General features: G+C 39.5%; 1 protein-coding gene across 1 annotated transcript in view; it reads left to right on the forward strand.

Moving 5' to 3' along the window:
- LOC103925218 (vitellogenin-1-like) overlaps positions 1 to 25820 on the forward strand; it is a 44762-nt gene that overhangs the window by 7116 nt on the left and 11826 nt on the right. The window contains exons 6-25 of the mRNA XM_009333899.1: positions 530 to 681; positions 3467 to 3617; positions 3717 to 3874; positions 3988 to 4153; positions 5231 to 5353; positions 6858 to 7076; positions 9143 to 9360; positions 9446 to 9543; positions 13716 to 13840; positions 13927 to 14028; positions 14115 to 14234; positions 14493 to 14682; positions 14773 to 14866; positions 14979 to 15164; positions 20262 to 20406; positions 21991 to 22210; positions 23098 to 23267; positions 23907 to 24327; positions 24511 to 24815; positions 24899 to 24955. Coding sequence (XP_009332174.1) covers positions 530 to 681; positions 3467 to 3617; positions 3717 to 3874; positions 3988 to 4153; positions 5231 to 5353; positions 6858 to 7076; positions 9143 to 9360; positions 9446 to 9543; positions 13716 to 13840; positions 13927 to 14028; positions 14115 to 14234; positions 14493 to 14682; positions 14773 to 14866; positions 14979 to 15164; positions 20262 to 20406; positions 21991 to 22210; positions 23098 to 23267; positions 23907 to 24327; positions 24511 to 24815; positions 24899 to 24955 — 3420 coding nt within the window. The remainder of the gene's footprint in view (positions 1 to 529; positions 682 to 3466; positions 3618 to 3716; positions 3875 to 3987; positions 4154 to 5230; positions 5354 to 6857; positions 7077 to 9142; positions 9361 to 9445; positions 9544 to 13715; positions 13841 to 13926; positions 14029 to 14114; positions 14235 to 14492; positions 14683 to 14772; positions 14867 to 14978; positions 15165 to 20261; positions 20407 to 21990; positions 22211 to 23097; positions 23268 to 23906; positions 24328 to 24510; positions 24816 to 24898; positions 24956 to 25820) is intronic.

The raw sequence follows: 25820 nt of genomic DNA on the forward strand, positions 1-25820 counted from the left end.
TGGACATTGAGCCGTTGACCACTACCCTCTGGATGAGACCATCTAACCCATTCCTCACCCACCGGACAGCCCACCCATCAAATCCATACCTCTCCAGTTTAGAGAGAAGGATGTTGTGGGGGACCATGCCAAAGGCCTTACAGAGGTCCAAATAGGACTTGCTAATAGGTACTGCTGCGTCTTATTATAATCCTGCCTTTGATATAAGAAATCGTGTGGCTTATACTGCTGCTGTCCTCAGAAACTGTGTCTCCTTCTCGAGGGAATAACCAATTACTTATATTTGGGAAAGGGAAAAACCAGCTAACGCTTCTTAGCAGTAAAAGTAATGGAGCCAGGCAGTGTGCCTGATCTCTCCCATGGAAGTGTGCATGCAGAATTCACATAAAGCACTCATATGGACAATGAAAAAAACAGCCCTGGAAAATAAGTGGGTTGAAGTGGGTGAGGTAATAGCTTCTAGTCACAGAATTTAGAAGTTCAATGACTTTCTATTTTCTTTGTTTCTTTGCTTTTTTATATTATAAAGAGAAACAAGAATTCCCGGGCAACTGCTACTTACAATTACAAAATTAAATATACACGTAATGAAGCTGTAATTACACAAGCCGATGTTGAGGAAATCCACCAGTTTGCACCTTTCAATGAGATAACAGGAGGAAATGCTGTAGTAGAAGCAAGGTACTGTACATATGCCTTTAATTCAGCAACTAACTCAGCATATCAGTAATCTGGTCAAACTCCATAACTGAAATAAATCCTTTCCTTCCACAGCCTATTGTTTGCCAGTATTTAATTACATAAAATCCCAAACAGTTCATAAAAACAACCTTCACTGTTAGTTGTAAATCTGAAACATGCACATCACTATCCAAATTTTGTTAGCTAAACTTGGCAGGATTTGACTATATTATTTCTCAGGGATATTTGATTTATGTCATAAAAGCCAAAACAAATGTAATTCCATCTGAAAAATTGTGAACTAATATATTTGCAGTAAAATACTTTGAAAGACAGTTACTCACTGAAAGAGAGTTCCCTGGAAAATAATAATGCAGTAAGAGACCCTGGAGACTAGTTCACAAGAAACCTAGATAGGACTTTGGATTCCGATATACTTCCTAAGTACAGTGGGCTGCTTGCAAATCTCCCATCAAAACAGTTTCTTGCTAGGAAATTGGGTTTTATTGCAAAAAGATTGGGCACAAAGCATATAAAATCTATTTGCTTTTCCACAGCAAATTTTGCATATTTCTTAAACAAGTTTGGGGCAAACTGAGAATATGGTTGTCTAAGAAATTGAACCCCTGCTCATTTTTAGCTCAAGCCTCCAAACTTTCAGTGTTTGAAAATTTTTTCGTCTGCTTCGAAATCATCTATTGAAAAAATTTTTACTTACCTGCTTTAGCGATGGACTCTGTAGACAGAGGTGCCCTACTGAAGAGGGAGGCTTTTTGCATAAAGGTCACTGTACAGAAGATATACCTCAATCCCACTCCAGCTGCTGTAATCTTGCATTGCTCCATTAGCTTCTGCAAGAATCTATTGGTATAATATACAGTTTTTGAAACTGCAACATCAGTAAGTTCATGTCAGTAAATCACTGGTTAACTTCATTAATATGATGAACATGTTAAGTTTGGCTAACCAAAAAAAAAGAACAGTAAAGGTGAAAGTGGCTTTACTATCTCATGCAATCAAGGTGAAGATAGACACAACTGTAGAGCTTTTATCAAATTATAGGTTGTTGTGAGTGAGCATTAGTCTGGAGCCAATGAACTTTTGCTGATTTAAACTCTCCTTCTGCAAGCCTGCACAGACTGTCTTCCTTACTGTTCTCCCTCAGGTATTGAGCCCCCAGAGAGGGTAGTGCCTTTACTTTTCCCCATTTTCTCTAGATCTTTGGCATTGCCCAGCAGATGGGGCCAAATATAAGATAGCTGGGAAGATGTGGATATGTCATCCAAGTCTTCAGAAGTTATTTCTACTATGCAATTTCTGTGTTAAAAAAAAAAAAAAAAAAAAGAAAAATCTAACATCAAGGACTTAAAACATTTGGAGCTGAGTTTTCAGACCTGTTGAGCATAAGCCTCTTGCAGCACCCTTCAAGGCCAAGAGAGGTTTTACTACTGTTTCACCATTTTAATCCTATCTTTAGTATTCATTTGCTCTTCTCTTCGGAGTATAACATTTTCCCATCTATTCTAGGCAGATATATGTCTTCCCAAAAAGATGAAGATGAAGACATAATAGATTCATCATGTTCAGGAAGGGGGAGTTAAATCTGTCCAACTGTACCTGACGTTATACTTTCTGACCCAAATGCCCTTCCAATAATATTGTATAAAATTTCAAGAGAGAAAAAATCTCTGCTGATTCTGTAGCGATTTCTATTCAAATTCCAGTGGCCTGTCTGCAAAGCAGTTATATGCTATTTTCTGCAGCAGTTCTCTGCAATCCATATGGAAGGAGTGGATAGAAATGATACAGAAAATCATCATAGAGATTCCAAAATAAACACGCCAATTTTCTACAGAGATTTTGAGATACTATGTAGTACAACAATATTGCTTTTGGAATGTTTTCAGTTGTTCAGTACAAATGCCTAACTTTATTATAGTGTCCTAAACGACCTATTTTAAACATAATTCGTGGGATAGGATGCATCCCTTTAGCTGAAAATGTAGCAAAGATGGAAAACGTTTGGAAAGACATTTTCTCATTGGAAAAAAATACAATTTCTCATTGGAATTATTCGTAATAACAAAGGATGAAGGTTTGGTGCTCCTTGAAAAGTTTCCAAAAACTTGAGTACTTTTCCGAAGACTAATCCTGAATTTATCCGGCCCTTTTTGTTTGGGAAATCCTATTTGAAACTTCATGAGAATCTTTTATCTTCTGCAGTCCCCAGGACATTCAGCTTGCCAGGCAAAATGGGTAGGGAATTGTAATAGTGCAAGTAAAAAGACTGTAGCATTTCTTATTGTATCTAACAATTTTCAATTCCTTTTGAAGCTTCCAGGAGGCACAGACACGTAAGAGCTTTTATGAACTTCTTTAAAGGTTTAAATTAAGTGATGATTTCGAAAAAAGTTTCCCATCAGTTATGTTTCTCTAATCCTTAATTTACTCCTTAAAACACAGCACACAGTTACTGTGATCTTTGTCAGGCCACAGCTTCTCGCCTCCCACTTCTTCCTTAAATTCTCAAGCCATGTTATTCCCAAAGGAAGGCAAAGTATGGCTCTGATCTGAGCCCTGCTGTGTAAGCGCACACCTTCTCAGAGTATGGTTCTGAGCATCATGTCCAAATGTTTCTATTTGTAAATACCTTTGCCCCTCAATAACAAAGCCCTTTTGAAACAATTGTAGTCACATTGCAATGCAGGGAGGCAGAAACACTGTTCTCTTTTTAGTTTGTACCCTGCATCTTGTGATGTTATCTCCCTGGGTTCCTCCATTCCAGGCAGAAACTTTCTTTGACTGACGTGCAAAAGCACATGGCAGAGGTCCCACCAAAAGAATTCCAGAATCGTGGGTCACTTCAGTACCAGTTTGGCAGTGAATTGCTTCAGCTTCCTGTCCACTTATTCAGAATAAAAAATGTGGAAAGCCAGGTAAAGTTCAGCCACTGGCCAGACTTTTTGTTGGAGGTTGGAATCCATCCGTGTGGAAAACAATGTGTGTGAGCTTTGTGCATTTTAATCTTCCTGTAGATAGAGGAAAGCCTGCAAGACCTAGTAGAGACCACATCTGAACAGCTTCCCAGCGATGCACCAGCAAAAGCCCTCAAGCTTATGCACCTCTTCCGTGCAGCAAATGAGGAGAATTACGAGTCGGTGTGGAAGCAGTTCTCCAGTCGGCCAGCGTACAGGTACAAGCAATACAAGTGGTGATTCTTCTGCTGATAAACTCTGTTGGAGACCATCTGGAATGACTATGTTCAAATGCAGATCTGGAAAATGGTCTGTGCTTTTCCCATTACAGGCGCTACATTTTGGATATAATTCCTGCAGTTGCCAGCCACCGTGCGCTCAGGTTCTTGAGGCATAAAATGGAAAGACAAGAACTCACCAACTGGGAAGCAGCTCAGACGGTGCTTGTGGCTCTGCACTCAAGCACACCAACGCGGGACGTGATGGAGGAAGCAACAGTAGGATTCTCTAAACACTCTTGAATCGCTCTTTACTGATTTTAGCATCTGTCGTATTTATTCCTTCGACACGATTGCAAAGGCTTTGAAAATATAAAGGTTTTATATCCTCTAGTGAGGTTGAAAGGAGTTTATTTCCTGACTGTCTTAAGGGGAGGAGAATGCAAATCAAAAGGGCAAAAATGAATCCAGAATGAAACAGGAAAGAAAGAGTAAAATACCCCTCAGTGACAGAGGTTATTGCTGCAAACAGTGGTTTCTAGTCTCCCTTTGTCCAAATGTACTTTATAGTTCCATCAGATTAGATCTCTAACTGAGCGTCTACACAGACTAGGGAGTAAGAACTACATATTTGTTATATCCTGTATTCGTCCTGATTGACCTAGCAGGATGGGTATAAATCAGAGCAGATCTATCAAAATCAAGGAAATTATGCCAATGTGGAGCCCATGTAGGAGAAAGTCTAATGATTTTCACAATTTTTTCCTCTTCCGCAGGGTCTAATTCTAGTGTCAGATGGAGAAACTTATCTCTGCCTACTTTAGGTAGAGACCACGTATCTCAGACTAGAGTTTTGCCCTCTGTAAAAGCCATCACAGCCTGGCTGTTACCGTGTGGTAATGCTCTGCTTCCCACTTGACGAAGCAGTGGGCTGGTGACTCCTCTCAGCTCCTACATTTATACAAAATATTCCTGTCTGCCCGAAGTACTGAGGTCCATTCACAGTGTATCTCAAGATTTTCATACCTATAGCTGAGGCAATAAAACAATGGGGGATGTTTCTTGAAGAAAGTGTGTTTTTCTATTCCGTAACTGGGTGATTTCCTCCCTTTGGATTACAGCCTATGCCAAATTTAAATCTGAAACACTATAAAAGCAACAGACCTGCCTTCCAGATGTTACTTGGAATTACTTTACAATTGCGTTTTCAAATACAGTAATATCCACTGATTAACTATAAATCCATCAATACAAAAATATCAAAAGCCTGGTTTTGCCTTGCATTTGGCAAAAACATATTTTTCAATATTGTTGCTCGTCATTAACGGTGGTAATGAACAACTGCTTTCTCCCCAGCTCATCGTGAAAAAACATTGCCCACGCTCAAGTACTGTACTTGGAAAGGTTTGCCATCTCAGCTATGCGTCACTGTGCCACAAACAGTGCTCTTCATCAGACTCCTGCTCTGAATGTCTCCAGGTAACCACATTGTTATTTATCGTTTCAAAGAAAAATTAAGCCTTGAGTTCTTTCTTCATTATTCAGAAACCTGTATTTCACTTCACTACAGTGTTTCCTTTGGGGAAAGGAACCCCAGTTGGTTAAATACAGCATTTTTATCTTTAGATTAACACACGGAAGAGAGTGAGAGGAAGAAGCATATAATTCATAGCACTTTCTATCTGAGTATCTCTGAGTGCTTTATTGCCAATTATTAATGAAGTCCCATGGCACTGCTCTGAAACACTTTAAATATAGGTACTTATATATACTTATAAATAAACTAAGTGACACAAAAGCCCAGGGTTTTGCCAAAAGTCATGTAGCCCAGCCGTTTCTCAGCCAGAAGCAGAGCCCAGTTCATCCACACAGACTATAAGCTCTTAATAATACCCTCCCTGTTCTGCACTGCTTTTAATCAGCGGGTCTCAAAACAATTTAAACAGGCAGTAAGTAGCATTTCCCCGTTCTAGAGATGCATGTCAACAGAAGTTGGCCACCCAGCCAGTGATAGAGAACCCCAGTAAGAGCAAGGTGTTCCCAAGGCATTGTGTGCCTGCCATGATTTTTTTCCTGTAGTACACAGGCGTGGCCGACATTCGTGCATGCATCTCCTGTGTTACGACTGCCACCAATGCTCTTCAGCTAAGTAAATCTAAGCCCAGTGCCAGGGAATGGAAATCCTTTCCCAAAGCAAATGATTGTATAGGCTTATTCAATGCATTTCAAATGTCCATTCATTCAATTAGTAATACCAAATGGACTGTCTCTGCACCATCGATGGATCTCAAATGTGATATTTTAAAGCATGGGAACTGTATTGAAATTATTCTGTAACATCTCAGGGTTTATTTTTAGAGCCATTTTTTAGCATTGAAAACAGCTTTCTATTAGGATTTAGTTCTTTTCTCATATTCAGCCTTCAGACAACTCTTTCTAATCTTGCCACATAAATTTGTGATCCAGTTGCTTACGACGAAGGCTGTAAAATGACCTGATGATCGCATTGCCAGCTATTAATCAACAATGAAAAGTGGCTGTCAGCTGAAGGTGCTAGTGGGCACCACCACTAGCCATATCTTCGGGAATCTTATTTAAGGGTCTGAAGAATTTAACTGTATCTGCATTTTTGCACCTGTCTTCAACCATTAGACAGAGATATTCAAACAGCATTATTGCAGGGTTCCCAACTCACCCTGAAAGGCAGTGGGAACTAGCTCCTAGCCATTACTTTTTCCTTTAAAAATCTTGCTTGATAACTTTAAGGCATAGTGATGAAGAAGCTGTTCATTGCAGCTTTCTTGGCTATGCTTGTTCTATGAATAAAATGTCCTATTCATGAGGACAAAAAGAATCTGAAAATATTTAAAATCAGTGAATTGAACAAACTGAAATTATCAAAGTCAAATGTCAGAATAGGCTGGGGGATGGGATATAGATAAGAGCTGAAATTGAACTCAACCGATTTGTTTTCTTTTTTCAGCTATTTCATGGCTTTGCAGGAGAGGCATTGAGCAAGTCTAGCACAGAAGAAATTTCCTTAGCTTTGAAAGCCCTTGGGAATGTAGGACATCCAGCCAGCATCAAGCACATCAAGAAATTTTTGCCAGGGTATACAGCCAGTGCCTCAGATCTGCCACGCAAGGTCCATGCAACTGCTGTGATGGCCCTGAAAAACATAGGCGTGAAAGACCCCAAAATGGTAAGGAAACAAAGCTGCCTCCTTTGCACGTATGATAACCCAACACAAGGCTGCTAATCGATGATGGGTGATGAGGGGAAAGCACATCTTCTTTGCAAATATATTTGTAATATGGGTTTTTTTTAAATACTTAACCGTTCCTTAGTTGGCATGTCTTATTCCTTTTGACATTAACCTCTAGTATTTCAGACTGCAACAAAAGTCCCATTAAAAGGATACATTCATTACCCTGTTGTTGAAGACAAATCAGTATTTCCATTGCAAACATTTATATTCCAAGGACATTAGAAAGAAAGCTAAGTTATTGACCAAAATGTGTTTAGTGCTACTTCAACTTCGGTATGCGAGAAAACCACAAAGCAAGGTTTTCAGAGAATTGACATTTAATACTGAGTGTCACATCTAATCGTGATTCAAGACCAGATCTTGTTGTAAATAGATACTAGAGTTTTGCATCCTAATTACAAATTTATAGACATTGTGTGGATTTAAGTCATAAACAGAACATCTAATAAATGTGACTTTTGTCCTTGAACAAGATAATGATTAGATATCACATACAATGGTTGCACAGGCATACTCTCATTCAGCACAGACATCACTTTACAATCATTTTCACCTTAAAGCAATCTGTTTCTAAAAGGAAACCTTGCATTTTCAAGATTTTTTCCCTGATATTGAAATGTTTTGTTTTATATAAGACTATTCTTAATACAAAAAGTAAAATAAAAGCTTTCATTAACTATTCTCTTACTAATCGCTATCAGTTTTTCCATTACACTCATTTTTTGCATACGACACCCAGTTTGAGTGCACATATTGATCCACAGACAATAGTGTGCCAGGGGGTGCTTTTAAGCAAAAGAATAAAGAAACAATTTACTAGAGTGCAGGAGCTAGATGGGGAAAAGCAGAGGGGGAGGAGAGAATAGCAAGGGTAGGAGTTAGGGTATTTGCTGAAGAAGAAAAAAGCCAGTTTGGTGTTTGACAACAATGCTGTGTCTCTGATTGCCCTTCGGCCCGGCTTTCCTCATGTGACCCAGACCACCCATTTTCTATGCATTTTCTTTGGAGAAAATTGATCTGGAGCAAGTTAATGACTGTGGCTGGATTTTTCATTGTTCAAAAACCGGTTTAATGCCTGGTTTACAGCTAGCTACACACCCATATTTGCATTAAACAGACTTAATACATGGTCTGTCTTTTTTATTGTTTAATTTGAAAAGGTAGTTACATTTATAAAGAGGCTACTGCATCCTTGTCACCACTTTTACCTCGTATTTGATAATCAACATACACAAATTAATAAAACCAATCAGGGTATTTCCAAAGTTTGTTGAAATTTTCTGGATCAGACTTTTCTTTAGAGACCATGGGCACACGCTGTCCCAGCCAGGACAGGACTGCACAGAGGGGCTGCCAGAACGGTGTTACACCATCCACATCCATTTTGAAGTTGGGGTCAAAGGCCTCAGTGCAGCTCATGGAAACTGGAAAGGTTCCAGTACAAAATTAGTCTTGATACTGAATATTGCCAAGGTCAAACACATTGGTCACAAGCAGTGCTGTGAAATTACATTTGTTGCATAAACTTCCAGTTTTAAACTGCCTACATGACACAGAGATTTCTGGTAGTAAACTGGTTTTTATTCTAGCAGAAAGGGCTCCAGGAGATCAAATGATTAGAAATAGGGCATATTTTTATGGGTAGGGATAAGTGATCACTGAAACCACTTCTCAGGTATGTGATGCATCCATGAAATCTCTTTTACCCAGAGTGGTTATGCTACAGATATATTTTGCCATCGCTCAAAAAGGGACAATATAGTTGATATAGAAGTTATCCAGCAAAGTTCCTTGGCTTTGATTGTGTAGGAAGTCAGACGACATTACCATAATGCCCCTTCCAGCCCTCAGACTATGAAACCAGGAGCACTGTTTCCATAATAATTAAATAATACAAATTTTTACTGCACTAGTGATGAAGAGATCATTCACCGGTGATGAATGGTTATTAGCAAAATGTTCAAATATACTGTAAATTTGAATGTGTCTATTATTTTCAGGTCCAGGCTATTACCCTTGAGATTTTCCTGAATCACAAAATTGATCCTCAGGTCCGAATGTTAGCTGCAGTGGTTTTGCTTGAAACCAAGCCAGGTCTTCCAATACTGATGACATTAGCTGACGCTGTGCTGAAGGAACCTAGCATGCAAGTGGCAAGTTTCATCTACTCCCACCTGAGGGCCCTGGGTAGAAGCACAGCTCCAGATCTTCAAGTGATGTAAGGAAAATCTGGATCCCTTCCATAGATGAAAAACTCGTTGCAAACTAATTGAGGTGTTAATGTGCTCACTGATTTTTTTCAGGGCTTCTGCCTGCAGAATGGCTGTCAGAGTATTAAGTCCCAAATTCGACAGATCTGGATATCAGTTCAGCAAGGTTTTCCGCTTCAGTGTGTTTAAAGGTAAGATTCAGAAGATTTTGTAGAGAAATATATGCAGGTCAATGTGTGAAAAAAATCGTACAGTATGAGAACCCAGTTCTCCTAGCCAGCTGGTTAGCTGCATGTTGCTCCTCCATATTCTCCTATGTTCAGTGGAAAAAAAACCAAAAATCTCAGGCTCTCCATTTGGAGAATGTTTAGGTCCCTGTGTGTTTTGCATTACACACTGCCAGCATGAAATTACCAGAGGGCTTGTGGGGCTCTAACCCTCCATTTTCATTAGCCGGTGAAGCACATGCTCCTGTATCAAATGCCGTAGTCTCAGTGGTTCTTGACAATTTCATACCATTGTTCAGCACCAAACAAACAGAAGGGACCTAAATTGCTGCTAAAGTGGATTAATTTCTGCTGAACACCTACAACTCTTGCTGAATTCAGATGTGATGCTAAATACTCTTCACCCCAACAGTAGCACCCAGTGAAACAGCAAACTCTGAAAACGTTCAGATGTGACAATTCATTGCACCCATGAGCAGCTAACTCAGGCTTATTGTCTAAAGATTTTTCTTGCACCTTCCTACCAGGATTCTTTACCAGAATGAGCAGATCCACGCGTGGGATCTGGCGGCTGACCAGTTACATCAATGGCTGACCAGTTGCACATAAAAATGTAGTCAGACCCAGGAGGACCAGATTAGAAGACAGCTCTTGCTGGGCCAAATTGTAGCTATTTCTATTTTCCATGTACGTTATTTTTCTCAGTAGAGATTTTTTAAGCAACTCCTCTGTGTAAATGACCATGACAGCCTCAGTGATTTGGCATATGTAGCTGGCAGACTAGGGAGATTATATCTACAAACACAGTCTCCTTATATATGCTGTTTATCTAGGAGGACTTGGATGTTTTTAGCACTTTTGTTATTCACTGGTACATGTAAAGATTCTTTTCAAAGTAATCAATAGAAAAAGAGACTCTGTAACACCTGAAGTACTTTTGCCTTCTTTTTGGAGGGGGGGAGCGGTTTGAAAGACTTTTGTAGATCTTATTGTTGCCCTGACCCTGTTTCATGGTTTTTAACATGACCATTTAATCTGCTCTATAATAAAAATAAATACAATACATACCACAACAGCCACAGTAATATATGATACACATGCTTGCTGCCTCAGAGGCAGAGACAGAGTGTGCTCAAAGAAATACAGTCACTAATACGCATTGTGTGAACTTTTGTACCATTTAAAATGCATTCAGGGAGAGATAAAATTTTGAGTAATATGCAGATATGTGCTTCTAGTTTTAAGTACTCATTTTCTCCTCTTATTTTTGCTTTTAAAGTGAAGCTATCTGAATTTTTGCCCAGTGAGAAAGAAGGATGCAGTACGCATGAGGGTAGCTGGCAGAGGGCTATGTGAAACGGATTACTTTGTCCTGGCTATAGCCTGGAAATGCAGCATATCAGTGAACTGCTGTTTCTTCTTAGTGAAGATCTGTGTCTGAAATTTGGTTACCGTGCATATGTAATATTTAAACCTCTCATCCTGAAGAATAAGGAACAAGATCTTTTTCTCACACATGCTAATCTTAGACTTGGATAACTCAGTTAGCTCAATGAAGTCAATCCTCTATTACACTGGTGTGGGAGGAGGATCCAACCTCCAGCTTTCTGATTTGATTTGTCACCACTAGCCACAGGTGAAATGTGTTTCAGTGAGTCCATTCTGGAGGAGTTACCATAGTGACGGCTGTAATGCAGTACCTATTTCCTTGCTAAAAACAAAAATGTGCCCTCAACATCACAGATCTTTGTGGTGCTAGATGCTGAATTTTTAATGACAGGCAATAATGTCAGCTGAATCTATCTCTAATCTGGAATCTGTCACACATGGCCACCACAAATAGTGCTTCATGCTCTACACACTGCTATTGAAATCAAAGGGATGACCCGGGTTCTGCTCAATGTGAGGACTGACAGAATCTGACTCTCAATATGCACAGATTCATATAATTAAATGTGTGTACTAATGTTCATAGGTACCAAAGATGCTTTCTTTGGTCACCAATTTTTCTTTCCCTCTTCCTTGGGGCAAGACATTTAGTCAGATATATGCAGGTGCCATCACACTCTCACAGTGAGGTGGCTACAGTGCATCATCTGACTGTGTCGGTAGGATTTTTCACTGGTAAATATTTTCTTAGAGCATTAGCACTATGTAATGCCTGAAGTATGGAAAATATCCCTGCTGTCTTCAAGTCAATGAATTCTGTATAATCATTTAATCAGTTATGAGCAACACTTCTTATTAAGTATCAGTAAGTACCATGGGTTTTTTTAACTAACAGTTTTTGTGGGTTAGAACACAAAAAAAGAGCCTTAAATTCACCAAAAGTACCATGCCTCATTCTAGTGTCCAGTCCCCATAACACCTAGGACTGTGTTGGCTAAGCTCATTCAGAGAAAAACTAGTCTTCACATTTCCAAGTCTCAAGTCAGCTTATTAATAATGTCCCAGCGTGGTATCGCTTTGCTTTTTATTTTCTATAGGATCAGCATTAAAATGTGAGCTTTTGTCATCTCTTCTTGCTGTCTGCTGAAGGTTCTCCACTGATTCCTCTGCCATCAGTGGGGTGGCTTACATACCTGTATTTTGATTGTAGAAGCTGTTCCTGGACTACGTATGTTGTAGGTAGATAGTGCCTCGCACTTTGGGTAGCACAGGAGCTTTATACAGCAAAACAGTGAAGGTGACGTAGTGACATGCCAGTTCATACAGATTTAATAGATTAAGTGGATTGTTTTTCCGACAGACGGTTTCTCAAATACATGAAAAGTTGGAATCTGTCCTGAGAAATTAAAAATCAAAATTAGTCCCAGCAAGCTGATATGAAACAACTTAGCGTGAGGAGTAAACGAGGGTAAAGGACCATCCAGACCCCTGTCTGCATGCACAGTTTCAGAAGAGAATGGGAAAGTGTTGACTCACAAGCGAGATGTTATCCAAAACAGAGAGAGTGGCACTAGAGAAGTAATATGGGCATGACTATTCATAATGCCCCACATTTGTGAACCAAGCAATAATCTTTTCTTTAACTTTTGGCTAAGTAATTTATGAGAATTTAGGCACTCCTTTTCTGGAAAGAGGTCAAAGACTCACTCCGTCTCATAATGTTTGAAAATATATTTCCTACAATTCATCAATAATTTCTGTACAGGTACTGAAATTATCGGTCTGGATCTTCCAGGGCTCTGCAATTATCCTGTCTGTACTGGATTTCCACAGCTGATTTCTGATGGTGCTGGGATTTAATCAGTATATGGTGCCTATGTCTAACATGAGGATAGCAGAAATTTAACATAGGGACTCCTAAAATACTTCCCCGTCCTCCAACTAGTGTAGGAAGAGAAGGGAGAGGAGGGCTGGAAGAAAGGAAGCACGACAGGGATGCCTACATATCATGTCAGCCTTGTTCCTCTTGAAACCTAAGGAAACTTAGAAGCCTTGGAATTACTTTAACTCAGAAAACAGGACTGTATAGACCTGTGCCAAGATTGGGAAGAATACGTGACTGTGCTCTGCACTGATTATCTGTATCATCTGTAGATGATAAATCTAAAGTAGAGAAAATAAATAGACATAACTTATGTTTTCTCAAAGTTCACTCAATAGTTAACAATTACTTAACAATTAGTGCATTTCATGTAAGGAGTTACAGCATTTGGAACTAGATGTATTAAATTGCCTCTTAGTCATTTGAGAGACAAATCTACACCTCACCATCTGTCCTTATAGGACGTCTATATCACTTTCCCTAAACTATTAGCAAAGGATGGCAAATCTGTTTTCATTTCTGATCCCCTTTGTCAAGTTGCCCTAAATGACGTCTCGTAAAAGCATTTCATAAGCTGACATTACAGAATCTGACCGGATGTAAATGATATAGCAGAAGCAATTGGAAAAATAGCATAACCACCATGCAATGAGCAGGGGGCTTGTAATTTTGCCCATTAATAGTCAAAAAATGCAGAATATTCTGTTTATGACTGTTTTATAACATCAGTTTTACAGCTGGGTTTTCTGGCCTTTCTCATATCGTGCTGTATCAGTTGGATTATGCAATTAGTAAATTGATACAATCTGCACACTGTGGCTTTAAAAACTAACTGTGCTGTGGTTTACTGCCTATTTCTCTTCAGAGCTCCTTATGAGTGGACTGGCAGCTAAATATTTGGTTTTGAATAATGCAGGCAGCTTAATTCCAAAGATGGCAATGTCCCAGCTGCGGACACATTTCCTTGGAAGAGTGGCTGATCCCTTGGAGGTAATTGGATCTACCCGCAGTTTGCCCTCTCATCCCTTCCTATGACCATCATCCAACTGGCATTTACACTTTACTTCTTCCCACAGGTGGGAATAACGGTTGAAGGACTGCAGGAGATGTTTGCTAAAGGTTACTCTCCTGACAGGAACTGGGAGGCTGACTATGACTTCAAGGAAATCCTGAAAACAGTAAATTCTCAGGGAAAAGAAAATCTCTAAGGTATCGCTTCCCCAAATGTTATGAAGAATCAGACTTTCTTCCTCTTCTCATGCAGCTCTCTGACTGGAAGGCATTCTCCAGTGACAAACCTTTTGCATCGGGCTACTTGAAGATGTTTGGCCAAGAGTTGTTCTTTGGTGGACTTGATAAAAACGCCATCCAAAATGCATTGCAGGTATCATTTTGAAAACACCACCATCCAAGCATCAAAAGCTTTAAAATACTGTTTTTTTCACACATTCCCTCCCTTTTTTTAACTTTTTAATTCAAGAGGGTTTTTGTCTTTAGTATTAATCAAGGCAAATAAGGTCAAGCTTTGATCAGGATTAGCTGTAATCATTGCTGGCAGACTTTCCCCTGAGGCACGGTTAATGACACGGATCAGGATATTCAAGTTCTGCTTATTTAGACAAGTTGAACTCTGTAATTGCAGGCATGGTACGGACCTGATGAAAAAAACCCTTCAATAAGGAGAATAATCAGTAGCCTTCAAAGTGGTGTAGGGAGGCAGTGGACCAAGGCTTTACTGTCCTCTGAGATCCGCCGTATCGTGCCCACCTGCACTGGGTTCCCGACGGAGACCAGCTTCTATTACTCTTCTATCACAAAAGTGGCAGGAAATGGTAATGTATTTCAAGACTTGGGCAATACAAACATGCTTGTCAGGATTGGGGGGGGCATTTTTAACACTTTTTTTGCTTTCTTTGTAATAGTTCAAGCACAGATTACACCTTCTCCAAAGTCTGATTTCAGATTGACTGAGTTACTAAATGCCAACATTAGGCTGCGATCCAAAATGGGTCTAAGGTAAATATTTAGTATAAAGTAAAAGAATTATATTCCCAAGTAACAAAGGCCATAAAAATTCAACAGCAGTTTACTGTCTGAACATAATTTTACCCTCATTCTACCTTTTCAGCATGGCTAAGGAGATGACCTTTGTAATGGGGATCAACACACACATGGTCCAGGCAGGGCTGGAAGCACACAGCAAAGTGAATGCTCATGTACCTGTGAATGTTATTGCCACTGTCCATATGAAGGAAAAAAATATCAAAATTGAAATTCCACCATGTAAAGATGAGACTAACATAATTACTGTAAGGTAAGACATAACACTTATTATCTTTCTATGTCGCAATGCAGAGTCTTTCCAAATAAAACAGAACACTTGCTTAGGGATCTTGTCTTTGACTGACAGCTTGGGTAACTGGCAATGATTGGTGTAGTTTATTTATTTTAAATGAAGTGACATGTACCAAAGCTTTGCTTGAAAATATGTCTTACTTCCTGTGGTCTTCACCTGAAAATCCTCTTTAGGACCATTTCTCAGTTGTTGAGACCCATAATCTGTTTGAAAAATGAATGGCATAAAATTTCTATCCCAATACATATATTTGGACTGGAGACACTAGGTAAGATATAAGCCAACTGAATCCTATCAGCTATAACAGATAACCTGTATATATTTGCATGTGATGCCTTGAAGCATAGAGGATTTGGTGTTTCTTGTGTTTTTACCTTGTTTCCCTGTGGCTGCCATTTGGTTTTCTTGTCTGTTAGGTCTACTTGATTTATTATCAGTGCATGCAATTACAATACACTCTGGAAAACTGTTGTAGCCAGATGCCAAACAAATGAAAACAGATGGAAATACAAGCACAAAGAGAGGGAGGAAACAGAAAGATTATGTCCAAGGAATCAAAGCAGTAGACCAAAGCTTAGAAAACCTTCACACACACACATTAAAAAATACTGAGAAAGACAAGCCGAAAATTCATCACAAAGGAAAAAGCATCACTGATAACAGAAATCAGCTAGTATACAATCTGCAGAAATGTTAACAAGTTTCTGCTCTAGGATACAGCTGTAACAAAAGAGCTCAGTTGCTTGATCCAGCTGCAATTAGCATTCATGGCTTCTGGCCCAGAGGAGCTCTGCAGGTCTCCTCAGTTTAGCCACCAGTTAGGCTAATCGTTATTCTCCCTTGCCCTTCAATGGTCACAGACCATCCTAGTAGGCATTTGACATCACATCCTCCTCCCTAAGATGATTCCTCCACTCCTTCAAATGTGATTGTAATCAGGTTCTCCGTGCAGAGGAGGGAGGGTTTCGGCAGTTCACAGAGCATCACTTAGCTGCATGTAAGCTGCTGCGGCACCACAGCCCAAAAGTTTTGTCAGTTCCTTGTGAAGACCAGGACAGTGCTCCCAAGGTCATCAGGGACAGCAGGCACCTGCTCTCACTAGCTCTCACAGTTGGAGAGGGTGAGGCAGATATTAATGAACTCAGTAAGGATGCTGAACTGAAATGAGAATATTGGACACTGATATGAAGTTTAGAGCCTCAAGCAGAGCTACAAATGTTAGCAGAAGGATCCTTCCCACAAAGCAAAATAAAAAATATTTTCCTCCTTTGACTTAAGGGGAAATCAAATCAGACACAAAAAGGGTTAAATGCATTGCCAGAAAGCAGAAAGCAAGTCAGTATGAGAGGCAGGGGATTACAGCGGAGGAGTCCATGAGTTCCAGCCCAAGCCCAGCTCTAGACCCTGCAGCATTATCATTTATAAAGTGAAGTAGACAGTCGGAAATAGCTCTGTAATGCCAAGTATATGAGAAAGCTAATACTCACTAGCTAACTTTTAGCACCATCAATTTTTCTCCAAAAAGCATTCCTGTTCACTGTTACAAAACAAATGGTCAGTGGAAACTACACAGAGCAGTGAAACAGCAATGAGTACAAGTGAAGGCAAAGCAATAACTAGAGAATATAACATTGAACCACATCGCTGAGGAGGTCAAAGACCAAGCAAAGTAAAATCTTAAAGGTATGAAGAGAAACAAGGAGGCATGATAGAGAAAGGATACATATATATTCTATATAGAATGAGTCAAAAATTTTACCTTGACATAGACTTTCTCTTCCTTTTTGCATAGATCCACCAAAGAATAAAGAACCTATTGAATTCAATATTTTAGAGATATTCTGACACCTTCCCTTGTTAGCTTTAAATTCCCCATTTAAAGAAATGGTTCTAGAAAGCTATTGATCTTTCATTTGTTTGTGAGCTCTGCTCAAAATATTTTAGTATTGGGCACTTTGTCTTGATGGTCAGTGGGTTACTTTCTATAGTACTATATCATTAAAGCTAGTCAGGATGTGATATCATTTTCCCCTTCACCTCTCACACCCAGACACAGGAAGCAAACAGTCTTCAATAGCATTAAGTTCAGTTATATCCTACACACCATACAGGTTATAACCTGTCACAGCTGTGGGATTTATATAAATTTTCAGGAGCCAAAGAGAAACTCAGGTGAGCTATCGCAGACTCTAAGGAAAAAAAAAAAGAAAACTTTGGTGATAGAGAGATTGCATTCCCAAGACATACCAGCACATTACAGACTCGACTTTCTTTATAGCAAAAATCAGAGCAAAATAATTAATTATGCTGTGGAGAGAATATATAGCATGTGTTTCAATTCAATCCTATCAAAGTTAAATTTAATTAAAAATAATAGTTATTTTTAAGGTTCTTTCAACATAATTATTTGGTATACTACAGATGGCTACTTAAACATACTTTTAAACAAAATTTACAGGAAGAAGTAAAAATCAAATCAATTTCAGGGAAAAATTAGAGCCCTGTGATTAAAGTGTAAATATGGAGAGCTGCCAGAGAATGCACTTTGCAAATATATCACATATTCATAATGACAGGCTACTGAAGTATATACATAAACTTGAATAGAGCTTCTATCATAGGGCTTTTTTGCTTGTTTTAACTGTAGGATAAGCAGAAATTGCTTCACATGGGCATCTTATTGATAAGATGAATTACGAAATTACAATGCTGTATACAACATGTATACAGCACGTGTAATGGAAAATGCAGAAGAGCCAGCATACGCTGTGAGCTCGCTAGGCAGCGTGGTGTGTTTGGGGACAGTGAAGGGAAATGACTGGCACGCCAAGTCTATGTTTTTATAACACCTTTGCACCAAGGTCAGAAGGATGATGCGTAGGAAAGGCAGAAATTTTCGTTTCACCACAGCGGAAAAAGAGCTAAAGGTCTGGTTGGAGGATTGTCTCTTGCTTCTCATTTATTTAGATACGATGTCATGCTGTGCTTTAAAACCTGGGAAAATAGTTTTTCGTTGATTTTCTTTGTTTTAAACAAAGCTCTTGTCGAGCTCTTCTGTCCCCATGTTAGGGACGTATGTAAGGCCACACTCACTGAAACGTCAGTGGGCCCAACACAGCTGAATTGCTTGTCCCTTACCCCTGCAGTAAATTTGGTTTATACTATAGCACAGCTTCTTCTCTCATCCAAAAACACACTAATACGTATTGGAAAATCTCCCTTTTATTTTTTCTCCCTTGTGTGGGATCAGAGAGAACAGATTCTTTCATACCATCGCTTTAGGCCTTCTTTGTGACTGTTTTTCTTGTTAAAGCACCAGAACTGGCTCTTGTAGCCTATTTTTACTGTGCCGTGTGATTCTGCAGACATTGACATGTGTCACCTGTGATGCAGCTACATTTGTCGGCTTTCTGTGCTCAACAGGGAGGAATCGATCCTCCACTTTCATTAGGTGGCAGGAGTAGACTATTGGCATAAAAAATACTAAAAAAAATTGGAAAAGAAACCCCAGGACTTTCTGCTTGGAGACCCAGCCTGCAGTTCAGTGGTCATTTGAATTACTGAATGGGATTAAAATAAAAGCCATTTCCCTTTTTGTCCCTTTACCCAGATGAACTATCTGAAATGCAAGCTGATTTGTATTTTCTTTTATCCCCTCAGCTTGTAAGGGAGAATATTTTATTTCAGATTCCATTCTTCAAGGTTCTCCTATCACCCAGCGTGGAGCGTTGCTGTCATGTCCTTATCTAAAAAAAGAGAGAGATGGAAAAGAAAACAAAGCCCACAGGTGACACACGTTTTATTGAGGTGTTCCACGTGAAGTGCAATTGTGTGCTTTACAGTGCACACAGCACAGTAGGAGCCTTCAAGAGGCAGAGAGGGCTATCAAATGAATACAAATTCATCTTTCAAATAGGTTAGATTGGAATTGCTCAGGCTAGTACAGTGTGGACCATATTAAAACAGAGACCGTTTTGCAGACCATCTTTCCATTCACTGTCACAAAGGCCACCTCCATTGGCAGACCACAAAAACCCCAGGGCAAGCAGATCAGCTTCATACTTGAGAAACAGCATGTGGGGAATTTTGAGCTGGATGTTAGTGCTGATAAATGGCTGATAAGGTAGAGTTAGCACAATGTTAATAGCTGAGGGAAATAGGTTTTCATCTCTCAAAAGTGTTCAGTATTCAAGATGTTTCTCTGACCCAAAACAAAACTCATAGTCATCACAGCACTGTAACAACTTCCATGAAGAACGTGGGGTGTGGAGCCAGGGGGTCAGGATATTTAGCCACGAGAGTCTCAGTCTCATGCTGCACCTTATATCACTCATCCTGGATCCTGACTAATACGCTTAGAGTCCACAACACTGGAAACAATGTACTGAACACATTTACGTAAATAAGCTCTTAACCTTCCTACACATCTCTCTGTGATGTCTTGCCAAGGTATGGCCAAGCCATGAGTATCAGTGAATTTAGATCAAGCTGAAGACACTTACTTTGATGATTTCAGGCTCCTTTCTTTAATTCTGCTTTAAAAAAAGTTGGACAGGAAACAGTATTCAGTAGCCACCAGTCCCCAGATTGTTTTTTGAAGTGATGGCAGTATTTTCCCAAATATAATGTCAAAGGAAATCAGAACTAAGTTTAGCAGTGAACACACAGAAGATGAGTTTAAAAATGTAAAAGTCCAGAAGATCAAAATAGGACACTCAAAAATTTAATAATGTAATCCACAGCCAGGCTTCTAAGTAAGTGGGCTGTTCTTCAAGGTGTTAGGCATACGGAGATCCCATCAACTGCAATGCTTTTAACCTGTACACGTGATTCTAAAAGCCTAACTGAGCTATCTGCCCCTGAGATTGGTCCATGTCTTTATTCACTCTTAGCAGTCCTTGAAAATACAACTAACACGAAAGATGCTGTAAATATCCATAAAGCAATTTGCAAGGTATGACACTTGTTGCTGAGTACATGCTACAAGGTATTATTCAGGTCTTTTCCTCAGCAGTGCTTTATTGATACAGGTTTCCTCTAATGTTTATTCTGCAGGTCTAAGACATTTGCCATTACACGAAATATTGGGGATTTGGCTGCTAGTAAGATGACTCCAGTTCTTCTACCTGAAGCAGTGCCTGACATAATGAAGATGTCCTTCGATTCAGATTCTGCATCAGACGAGACTGATAACATCAGGGTAAATGATGTAGTGTCTGACTATTCTTTTCTGGGCTTTTAATCAGTGGGAGACCATTTCTTTTCTCCATAGGAAAATGTACAATTCATCTCTGTCTGATGCTGCTTCACTCAAAATAAGTCAGGTTCAATCTAATAACACAAATAAGCCTATAGTAACATTATTTTAAAATCTGGAGTGTAATGCATCAGACTTGCAACACCTTTTCAAAAGCAAAAGCATTTTCTTTGGTAATTAATTTTACACTGCCATCTACAGGATAGGCCCACAATCTTTAAAATACTTTGCAACCATTATGCAAGCATCACATTCCTGGGGCAGCTACAAATGTTCCACGAGACGCTCCATTGCTCAACTTGTAGAGACAGATTTAATGCATATAAGCATGCGATTCAAGGATGGATGGCAGTTTGTGTGTCAAGTGAAATGACTTCCTGAGCTACAGTTTTCCGCAAAAGCCAGTACAGGCTTTCTATGATGGGCAGCATTGTGAAGGCGTCACCATGACAATTCATTCAGTGAAAGACTGACAGAGGTGAGGAATACACTGTCCTGTTCTGGTTTCATTGTTTTCCTGCAATTCTGAAGGGTTTTCAGATAAAATAAGAGACAAACAGAGGATGAGTACAGCATTTTCCTATGGAGAAGTCAATAGGCAAATGTACTGTCAGCAAGAGTTGTTTCCAATATCCTGGAACAAGCAAAGTTCTTCTGCTTTGTGCCTCTGTGCTGCCCTTCCTGAAAACTCAGCACTCCGCAGTTGTTCTTAAATGAACAACTGAAAAATGGCACTAACTGGAGCATTTCCCAGTATCATTAGAATTTCCCGTGGAAAGAAAATACTAGCATTAAAATTCCAGTTTTTCTGTGGGGTTCATACAAGTTTGGAATCTTGTGAGACATGATAAACTGAGTAAAAAATTAATTGCAAACCTGTATTACATGTGAAATGAAAGCTCATGATTATGTGTCTTTAGCTATTTGCTTCACTGCTCCAGGAAATCATAGTTTTCATTTCATGGATTTGATTCTAGTTTTAATTACTTTAATTTCTTCTTGTGCAAGCATTGCTTAGCACATGTAAATTACATAGTTTTGAGTAGAAATTTCTAACATCTGATATGCTTTGACCATCTAGTTGATATAGTCTCACATTCATGTCAGACCTCAATTGAGACAGAATTTTCATGGACATAGATGAAGGTTCTGTTGTTTGACCCAATCATAAATCAAAGGAAGGAACTCCAGTCAGTCTAGAGCACACTCAGATTTATCAAGAACCTGTTAACACTGTCTAATACTCCAGGAAAACAAAATTAAATATTTAGAATAAATTTGTGATACAAATTTCCGTTCTTATAGCCTGAAGCTCTTTTTACACTAGATAGTCTAATCAAGCCATTCAGTTGATAATTTTGTCCAATTGAAAACCAAGTTCTCCTATGTCATGGCCTTGCTATCTCAAATAAACTAGTTAATTCCTCCTGCAGAATATGTGTAACTGTTTCCAAAACAGGATTCATAACATCCAAATATTCCTCTTACTGTTGTCCAGTTTAACTTGACATGTGTATTATCTAATAGGACAGACAGTCTGCAGAAGACGTCTCATCAAGAAATTCCTTTGCCTTTGGACAGTCTTCTTCCCGAAAAGAGCCATTTGTTCAGTCCATGTGCTCCAATGCAAGTACATTTGGGTTTCAAGTGTGCATTGAGAGGAAAAGCATACATGCAGCATTTATCAAAAATGTGCCTCTTTATTACTTAGTGGGAGAGCACGCCCTTAGAATGAGCTTCAAGCCAGGTAAATACAACTGTGCACAAAAAAGAAAGTAATGGGTGAGTGGGTAAGGGCGTGTGTATATACACATAGATATTTGTATATGTACATATATATCTTTTCTACCTTAAGTACCACTAACACTGCCATTAGACCTACCAGCCCTGCCAGTATTGGCAACAGACTACACTTGTAGCAGGAATCCATTTCTCTCCCACTCGTCTGAGCAGCGATTTCCCAGCTCTCCCAACAATGCCACTCAGCATGGCCAGCATCAAGCAGAGCTGATCTGTGCCTGCAGAGCGTGTCTGATGCATCCTGAATCATTGGATTTGGAACGCAAGCACAGAGCAATTGGACATGGGCCATAGATCTGATGCAGTGTCCTGTAGCTACACTCTAAAAACCCAGGCTCTTAAAGGGAATTATGGATTAACCCTGCCAGGATCTAGTCCTTAATGTCTTAATCCATGATCATAAGAAGTAAAAACACAGCACGCCACTGAATCTAGGTCTCCTAAAGTATCAGACTAATGACCTAACCATTGGGTCATTCTTTACAATTCAGGACTTGAGCCTCAATTCCTCTCTGATGCCTAACTTGCTATTCCCATAGTGTTATCATCTAGTTAGGCAATCCAATTCACTTGACTTAAATCTGCTGATCATTCTGTTTATTGACTTGAAAAGAATCTAGTATCATGTTAGTATTTTAAAATCTGGTTATTGCCAGTATTTGCTTTAGCTATTACAGAAATTTTTTAACAAAGTTGCTCAATATCAAAAATAATAAATGAACATTTATATTTTCATTTGGGGAAGAATGGCTAAATAAATTATAGCAAAAATTGGCTTATTCTATTATTCAGTTGCTAATACTAACGGTAATACTAATTGTCGTGCAATTTCAGTTTACACAGAGGCACCTATTGAAAAAATACAAGTCACAATTCAAGCAGGAGACCAAGCTCCTACAAAAATGGTACGTTTAGTAACATTTGAAGATCCAGAGACACAAGTATCTTCCACCAAAGAAGCACTTAAAAGAGTGAAGAAAATCCTTGATGATACTGATGACCAGGTACTGCTGTAAAAATCCACTTCTAGATTTGTGGGAGACAACATACAAAACTTAGTTATTTATAGTTTTTTTACTAAGTAGCCTCCTTTGTTTAGATAGTATACAAAAATTGGAAAATGAAGACAGGCTTTTGGGTACAGAACTCTTTCTGCAGGTCTTTTGTTTGCATTCATCTCTTCTGCAGGAGAAGGACATTAGAAAGAGCAGGTTTGTTTTGTAGGTTTTTCTGAAAATCTCTTGTAAGACACAAAATAGCTGTTGTGTGCCCAAAAGGTAGTCTGTTCTTTCCAGCTACTGCAACTGTAGCAAAAAGGTATGACACCTACCTACACAATTTGCCCTGAGATAGTCACAGCTACAGCACTGTCATTACCAACATTAGTTATGTGTAATTGTATGATCAACAATTTCTACACATGTTCATTATCACAAAAGGGTTTGGGGTATTGTTCTGCTTATGTGTGGTTTTAACACATTGTTATGAATTTGCCTTATTGTGATGTATTGCAAGAATGCTATCAGGTGTACATCTTCTCAGGCAGCAGAGAGATTCATAGCTCTCTGTATCTGATTTTACTTACAGCCTTCTGCAGGAACACAGAAAAATAATTTTGTTTTTCCAATGGTACCATTGACTAGGGGACAAGAAAATCCAGAGGCTCATCATCCAGTGCCAGCAGCACCAGTGGAAGTGCCGAGAGTGCAATGAGCAGCCCCTCCAGCAGCGACTCTGACAACAGAGCATCACAGGGAGGCACCCAGATAAATCTGAAAACAAGACAGTCCAAAGCCAAAGGAAAGAAATTCTACCCCTTTGGGGACTGCAGTGGTGGCAGCAGCAGAAGCAGTAGCGGTAGCAGCAGCAGTAGCGGTAGCAGCAGCAGTAGCAGCAGCAAAAGCAGCAGTAGTAGCAGCAGTAGCAGTAGTAGTGGTAGTAGTAGCAAAAGTAGTAGTAGTAGTAACAGCAGCAGTAGCAGCAGCAAAAGCAGCAGTAGTAGCAGCAGTAGCAGTAGTAGTGGTAGTAGTAGCAAAAGTAGTAGTAGTAGTAACAGCAGCAGTAGCAGCAAAAGCCTTAGAAGCAGTAGGAAAAGCAGTAGCAGTAGTAGCAGCAGCAAGGGCAGCACCAGCAGTAGCAGCAGCAAGGGCAGCAGTAGTAGTAGCAGCAAAAGCAGGAGTAGCAGCAGCAAAGGCAGCAGCAGAAGCAGTAGTAGCAGCAGCAGGGGCAGCAGCAGAAGCAGCACAGGTAGCAGCAACAGCAGCAGCAGCAGTAGCAAAGCATCTGGTATAAAGCATAAGGCTAAGAAGCAGTCCAAGACTACATCATTTCCACATGCCAGCGCTGCTGAAGGAGAGAGAAGTGTCCGTGAGCAGAAGCATAAAACACAGAGTAGCAGCAGTAGCAGCAGAAGCACCAGCAGTGGCACCAGCAGCAGCAGTGAAAGCGTTGATGTTGCCCGTCGCCACAGCAAGTATGACAGACAAGCTGAGCCAAAACACGTCAAGTCCCAATTTAACAGTCACAGTAGTTACGACATTTCTACAGAATGGGTAAAATTTTCTAATGCTTTGACTTCTGCTAGGAGGTGAACCTTACTGAGCTGTAGGTAATAACTTCTTTTGGAATTTTGCAGGAATATCACCTTCCAAAAGTATACCGGCTCCATTTCAGGTCTGCTCACGTCCATTGGGTAGGTCCCTAATTCAAGTGCACATTCCCATGGTGGCTACAGTTGATATGATCCAGCGTATTACTGGAGGGCTTTGTTTGGTTCATTTCACTTGAGCATTCCATACTGTCCAATATCAACATTGACGATGGCCAAAATAAGCATATTTATTACTAAAATACCGACTATTACACTACATCCTTCCGTTGTTGCAGCATTTGCAATCCTCAAATTTTGTTCAGGACACCTTTGGGCTAGATGCTGTACAATGCAGCCAAAGCTAAGTTAACAAAGACCACGGGGGAATTATAAAAGAGCAGGATCTTCCAACAGAAACAGCTGTGTCCACAGTTTGTAGGCAATCACGGCAAGATCATCATGTATGTGGATTGTATCAGAAACCGGGTTCAGCATGCATTATGGCAGAGAGGTATTTTAAGTATTTAAGAAGGATGATAATGTAGTGGCTTTTGTAGGTGTTACCTGTAAAGTTATTATGTATCCTGCTTATGAAAGAATAAGATGATTTACAGTGTTTTTAATTAAATTGTAATCTCTTTTCTATTTCTAAAAAATATGGGTATGTTTGACCACTTATTAAGTGTCAGGTTTTATTTTCCCTAACATTAGACCTGGACAATGTGATGTTGCCATTTGCAATCACTGTCTATGCGGCCCTCCTATCAGCAGAGAGGTCCAGGTGGATCCAAGGCACATTTCTATCCAACATATTTCATGTCTGCATTATGATAATAAAAATAACACTCTAGATATGTCTGTCTGTCTGCTACCTCTAGAGGGAGGCTGATAGCTCTGATTTTGATGTCTACACTGTAAAACTAGAGGCCATGCCATAGCTTTTTAACCTATTTTTGTTTCATAGCAT

The sequence above is a fragment of the Pygoscelis adeliae genome, unplaced genomic scaffold, assembly GCF_000699105.1.
Source record: "Pygoscelis adeliae isolate BGI_AS28 unplaced genomic scaffold, ASM69910v1 Scaffold10, whole genome shotgun sequence".
Taxonomy (NCBI): Eukaryota; Metazoa; Chordata; class Aves; order Sphenisciformes; family Spheniscidae; genus Pygoscelis; species Pygoscelis adeliae.